Source organism: Plasmodium cynomolgi, chromosome 13, assembly GCF_000321355.1.
Source record: "Plasmodium cynomolgi strain B DNA, chromosome 13, whole genome shotgun sequence".
Lineage (NCBI taxonomy): Eukaryota > Apicomplexa > Aconoidasida > Haemosporida > Plasmodiidae > Plasmodium > Plasmodium cynomolgi.
In genome coordinates this window covers 284,796-291,150 of record NC_020406.1, presented here as the reverse complement: position 1 = coordinate 291,150, position 6,355 = coordinate 284,796, and the positions used below count along the sequence as shown (strand labels likewise).

The 6,355-nt window shown below is 42.1% G+C and overlaps 3 protein-coding genes across 3 annotated transcripts; 2 read left to right on the top strand and 1 right to left on the bottom strand.

The window, feature by feature from the left end:
* Positions 1-335: 335 nt before the first annotated feature.
* PCYB_131630 (41K blood stage antigen precursor 41-3) lies at positions 336-2,698 on the top strand (the record flags this gene model as incomplete). The annotated part of the gene is made up of 8 exons (XM_004224187.1): positions 336-413; positions 539-646; positions 1,092-1,409; positions 1,516-1,599; positions 1,768-1,875; positions 2,027-2,095; positions 2,223-2,317; positions 2,482-2,698. Exons 3-8 carry the CDS (start codon positions 1,092-1,094, stop codon positions 2,696-2,698), a joined length of 891 nt encoding a protein of 296 aa, XP_004224235.1. The 5' UTR covers positions 336-413; positions 539-646.
* A 618-nt stretch (positions 2,699-3,316) lies between these two features.
* PCYB_131620 (tRNA delta(2)-isopentenylpyrophosphate) lies at positions 3,317-5,181 on the top strand (the record flags this gene model as incomplete). The annotated part of the gene is made up of 2 exons (XM_004224186.1): positions 3,317-3,489; positions 3,558-5,181. The coding sequence occupies 2 exons, from the start codon at positions 3,317-3,319 to the stop codon at positions 5,179-5,181; spliced, it is 1,797 nt and encodes a 598-aa protein (XP_004224234.1).
* A 519-nt stretch (positions 5,182-5,700) lies between these two features.
* PCYB_131610 (RNA binding protein) lies at positions 5,701-6,269 on the bottom strand (the record flags this gene model as incomplete). The annotated part of the gene is made up of 2 exons (XM_004224185.1): positions 5,701-5,882; positions 6,047-6,269. 2 exons carry the CDS (start codon positions 6,267-6,269, stop codon positions 5,701-5,703), a joined length of 405 nt encoding a protein of 134 aa, XP_004224233.1.
* Between the last annotated feature and the right edge of the window lie 86 nt (positions 6,270-6,355).

The following is a 6,355-nucleotide window of genomic DNA, read 5'->3' as shown; positions in this document are numbered from 1 at the left end:
AAATCTCCATCTCACAAGAACAACTTTTTAAGTGTACGTACATTTAAGTCTATTTTTTTTTTTTCACTCCACATTTTTATGTCCATTTCTTCTTCCCTTTATGCAACGATTTGTTATTTTGACGTGAAAACTTTTTTTTTTTTCTTTTTTCCTTTTTCCGCCAACTGTTCACATATTTGTGCATTTGCTCATGAAATTTAATCTGTTGTGACACAGACATGTACGTATGTATGCGTTAGCCTCTACACACATTTGCATGAATCGTGCGTGGACATAAGTGAAACTAACTCGTTTCTTCTAACTTACGATTGACAAACAATACTGTAATAAACAAAATGTTGTTCAGATTGAAACTTCTTGTTCCTTGTGCCGTTCTGGCTTGCTCCATTTTGCAGATAATTCTGTGTGAAGATGTACGGTGGAAATGGGGAAGCAAGCGAAAAAAAAAAAAAAAAAAAAAATCGACTTTACCACGTAAACTTAGTTGTCTCTTCTGCGTACCTCACATTTCCGACCCCTTCTCTATTTGGCTTGTTAGGAAAATATGGGTTGGCCAATTGACTACGAGTTCAACTCCAAGACGCTGCCATCTATTGAAGTCAAGTTGAGTCCCCCAGAAAATGTAGGGAAAAATCGAAATAAATAAGAAAAGCAAAAAAAAAAAAGGGATAGCATCTCCATAGGGGGTTTCCCAGCATAGGCAATTGACTATCCATACACATGCAGAAGCATACTTAGGGGGATCCCCAAAATAGGCGCTCATGTCGCACGGGTTACGCCGAAAGGTGGTTGAAAACCGTCCTGCCTCGGCCAACTCATGCGGCTTATGTTCCCATTCATCACTGCTCTATTATGCCCATATACCCGTTGTTGCTTTTCCTATAATAGCCTTTACCACAAGTGGCGGCAGAAATTAAGCTGTTGGAATCTGCGAGGCTTAAACTGGAGGAGGTATGGGGATGTCAAGGGCTACCTGCGTGGCCAAATATCCGTCAAAAAGTCTCCCCAAATGCGCGCATAAAGCTAGTGCTAAAATGTGTGGCTAAAAAATAAAAAAACGGAAAAACGTCATAAAACACTCACAGGGAATGATGCAGAAGCTGGAAGACGAATACAACAAATCCTTGTCGAGCTCAAAGATAAAAATACAAGACACAGTGGAAAAATCGTTAAGCATTTTCAACGACCCGAATATGCTCGGATCGGTCATTTCTAATTCTGTCAAAATGTTAAGGCGTGAAAACTTAAAGAAGCTTCCAGAAAATGTTCAAGAGAAAAAAAACTTGAAGAAACTCCAAAAGGTTAATCAGGCAACAAGTGGGCCACTGCCACCACCAGAACTTCGAAAACATACGTCCTTTCTGGAACAGAATTATATTAACAGAACGTTGCCTTCTGTGAAGATATCGGTACGTACATGGATGGTTCCAATTATCATCTTAAAATAGAGAGCTACATAAATGGAAGACGACACCGTTTTGTCGTAATTTTTTTTTCACCCCTCCCCTTTCGCAGCTATCCGAGTTAACTGAACCCAGCGTAGAGATAAAGGAAAAAATCGAAGAGATGGAGCAGTACAGGACCGATGAGGAAGTAGCGGTACTGGCTTACTTTTCGTTCCCTAGAAAGACGCACTAAACGCGCATGTTGCGTTTGTGTGTATGTCTATGTATCTGTATAACCCCCTGGGGAGGAATACCTGTGTGCAAGCGTGCGTCGGGAGGAGGAGGTTTGTAAATGCTTACTCTCCTTCTTCCCTCTTGGCAGATGTTCGAAATGGCCATATCCGAATTCTCCATCTTGACGGACATAACCATTCTGGAGCTGGAGAAGCAGATCCAGCTGCAGCTGAACCCGTTCTTGGTTGACAAGAAGGTGATTGTGATTTGCGGTTCGCGGTTCGCGGTTTATTATGTTTGGTTCAAGATTTAGCCTCCATCCTAGGGGAAACACAAGCATATGTGCCTCTGCGCTTGCTCCCAAATTAGTTCCACCTTTACCCCCCACTTTGCCTCCCCTTTTAAAGGTCGTGCACCGAGCCCTGACAAAAGAGCTGAAGGAGCTGGGACAGCGAGAGGAAAAGCAGAAGATAAAGGTGGGCACTGCATTGCGCATTCATACTCGCGTTTTCATCGTCGCGATTTGCACCTCTTAGTTTGCCACTCGAATTGGGGGCCCTTCAAACGCAAGCGCAAACCATTGGCACTTCTCCATCTTCTCAGGAGAATTTCCAAAGGCAGTCGTCCTTCTTAGAGGAGGAGGAAAATGAAGATACGGGCAACATATTGAATGTAAAAATAAGCCAAACGGATTACGGGTAAGTTAACTCACGTCAGTGTTGTAGATCCCCTTCCTAATGCAGTATTCTACGAGCGTTTCGAGTCATATTGCGCTTTTGTGTCTTCATAGAAATGACTGCATCAGAATATAAAATAGAGGGATCCACCTAATTTGTGTTATTCCCCTTTTCTCCAATGGTAGGTACCCCACGATTGACGAACTAGTGATGCAGATGCAGAAGAGAAGGGACATTTCAGAAAAACTGGAGCGACAAAAAATTCTAGATTTACAAATGAAGTTATTAAAAGCACAGAGCGAAATGATCAAGGATGCTCTGCATTTTGCCCTTTCCAAAGTTATAGCTCAGTATTCTCCCGTAGTAGAAACTATGAAGCTAGAGACTATGAGAATGATTTAGGGTTAGAGAAGGGATCCCGAGTGATCCTCCTTAACCCCATTGTGAATTCCTTTTTTTGTTTAACTGTTTGAATGCTCTCCAACTTTTTGTGTGAGCCGCTTGTTCCTGGCGCGCTCGTCATTTTGTAGTCAATGTGGTCGCCACGTCGGCACCATTTTGGCATAGCTTCGGTCACCGTTTTGGCACCATTTTGTTGACACCCACGTGTGCTTATAACCACCCGAAAGAACTGCAAAAATGCGTAACTTGGCTCACCAATAGGTCATTCTTAAAAGAATTAATTTAACGGGATGGAATCATCCTTTTAAGACTACTGCAAAGCGACACGTCATGAGTGAGCAATTTTTTGTGAGGAAAAAGTTGAATACACAGATGCGGAAACAAATAGCAGCACACGTGCCAGGGAGCACTTAGCGGGGCACCCACGTAAGCATGTAGCTGTGCTGCATCTTAAGGGGTGAGAAGGACACTTAGAGAGCGAAACTGATATGTAAGGTTGGGGCGAAAACGATTCTTGTGGTGTTCTTCCTTTGGGTACTTATCAAAAGATTCGACGTTTGAACCTCCGACCTACAACCCCCAGTGCTACCACCTGTTCATGTGAACATATACACAGATATGAATATACTCACGCGAAAGCGCATGTATGATATCACTCCGCCATTTCTGCATATCTGTTTTAACATCAGCATAGTGTTTTGTATAGAACTCTATGTTGATAGCCGTCACAGGGACTCCTCTTCGCCAAGCTTGCCGGCAGAAATCTCGGTAGAAATCTGGCAGGAATGTCGGTAGAAATCTCGGCAGAAATCCCGATAGGCATCATTTTCTAAACATAGATGTTTTGTCTCCCTTATAGTTGCACTTTTCTGAGCATACTTATCCCCTTTGTCAATATTTTCCCCGTGTCAGTTACCTCCTTTGTGATAAAGTACCAAAGGGGCATTCTAACAAGGGGGAACTGCATACATAGGAAAATATATCCACAAAATTTTATCATTTGCAAGCATAGCAACAGCTACGTAGCCAAGGACACAAACAGGTGTCACAGGAAAGATAAACCCAATTTGGATCTCCATTTGGAGAGGCGAAATGATTGGGTAGCTAATACCTTTGTGGGCAAGAGGAGGGTGAGATTGTACATATGCAGCAACCTCCTTCGCACGAAAAGGAGAAATAGAAATGAGAAATTAAACCTGCACGTGTTGCCCCATTTCGAGAGTAGCGCATCAGAAGGGAAATACAAATCGGACGTAAGGTTACAAGGCGAGGAAAAAATCATGAGCCACACTTCGTCGGTAAGTGGAGTGATTAAAAAGGAAAACGGGGATGCCGTGAAACCGCGATATGGTGCTGAGAACGAAGTTGACAATAATGTAGACGGAAAGGATTCCTACCCACAAGATAGCCACCTACCTGTTCAGCCAAATTTGAACAAAACAGAGAAGCAAAAAATTATTCTCATTATCGGAGTAACATGTAGTGGGAAGACAAAGTTTAGCATAGACTTGTGTGAAGAATTATTGAAGAATAATATAAAGAGCGAAATAATTAGTGCGGATTCTATGCAGGTTTATCAAAAATTTAAGATAGGTATAGCCAAAGTAGAGGAAGAAGAAAAGAGGGACATAAAACATCACCTGTTGGATGTATGTGGACCCAAGGAAGAATTTAATGTCCATAAATTTATTAACCATACGATACCCATCATCCGTAGAATAAGTGAGAATAAAAAATTGGCCATCGTTGTTGGAGGTACATTGCTTTACATCGAGTCATTGCTTTGGGAATCTGTGGTAGACTTGGAAGAAGCGCATAGCGAAACACATGAAGATAAAGGAGGAAAGAGAAGCGGAACAGATCCGTATGAACACAAGACAAATGAAGAACTGCATGCAGAGCTAAAAAGGGTCGATGAAGAAAGAGCCAATCAGTTGCACCAAAATGACAGGAAAAGAATTTGTAGAAGTCTAGACATTTTCTACTCATACAATAAAAAACATAGTGAGCTAATAAAAATGAAAAACCACAAAAATAATCATTTCGATAGGACAAGGTATGCCCCCTGCGTTTTTTATCTGGACTACGACAATGATGATGTGCTACGCGGAAATATCAAAAAGAGAGTCGACGAAATGATTTCCAAGGGACTCCTGGACGAAGCCATCAAATTAAAAAAACTAAATGAAAATACAAATGTCAAGCTGTTTGGAAAGGGGATTAACCAAAGCATTGCATACAAAGAGTTTGATACATACATCGAAAAAAAAATTAACAATGTCAGTAATGAAGATTTGTTTAACTTGTGCAAAGAAAACTTGATTAGAAAAACGTATAGGTATGCCAAGCGGCAGAGGAGGTGGATATTAAACAGATTTGTAAAATGCTATAACATCCCGCTGAACAGGGTAGACGTGTCGCGCGACTACCCCGAGCAGCTGGCTGGAGCGGTGCAGAGAGTGTTGAAATTCTGCCGCAGTTGACAAAAAAATTCGGGGAAAAGGGGGGAAAAAGAGGGAAAAAAGTGGGAAAAAAGTGGGGGGAAAACAGCATAGAAACACACAAATGTGATACGCATGGACGCCGTGCAACGCGCTACATTAGTGAGAATGCACCTCGAAAGGGACTAAAAAAAAGAAGTACAACAAAACAGACGTGTGCAAATTTGCATACATTTATATTTTTAATTCAGCTTCACTTTTAAAATATGCCTTTGCTTAGCTTCAACTTATTATGATTTTTTTTTTTTTTTTGTGATTTATTCATTGCCCCACTTCGTTTAAAAAACGTGAACTGTATGTGATGAAATTGGGCCTTCTTGACCTTCATGGTTGAGAAGTGTCACACAATTCTTTGTCAATTCCTGATGGCATCTCATGGTTATATTTTTCTCAATTTGCGACCCCGCATTGCGTTACCTCTTCACCGCAACGCTGTTGTGAAGGTATACACGCGTATTGACACGCCCGTGTATGCACCATTATTCGTGTGCTAATTTTTTGTTACGACTTGCTTGGCTGCAAAACATTGCAGATGTGCTTCTTCTGCTTCAGGTGTTCGTTCTTGAAGGCCTCGGTTAGGATAATGTTTTTCTCTCCCAGTTTGATTCCCTGGTAATTGAGCAAAACGAGCGTTGCGTCTTCTGCCTTTTGGAATTTCAAAATTCCGTGCCCCATGTTTCTGCCTGCGGGGGGGGGAGAGAATTGATGTAATGGTGAGGGAAGTGACGTAGCGGTGCGGGAAGCGATGCAGTGGTGAGGGAAGTTGGCGAAATGGACACGAAATGGACGCGAAACGCCCAGCTAAGACGACGCAGGGGGGGCACCATTCCCACAAATGACGCCCAACCTGTGTATTTATTCCTTCGTATGCGTGCTACGCAATTATTGTTGCCGATAAAATAATTAAAGAAATGCGTAACGTCCTTGGAAGAAAGCCTGTTGTCTAAGTTACATATAAACAGAAAATTTGCGCCAAGGGTAATCGAATTGGTTGTGCGTTTATTCAGCCTGACACGCTCCCTGGTCAGTTCCTTTATGTGATTTTCTCCCGAATCGCGGATGTATGGCATTGTTTTAAATTTCCTGAAGTACCTCGTTCTGTACAGCTGGAACTTGGTTCTGTGCGCTTGTTGCGTTTCCCATTGGGGCTGCGCGG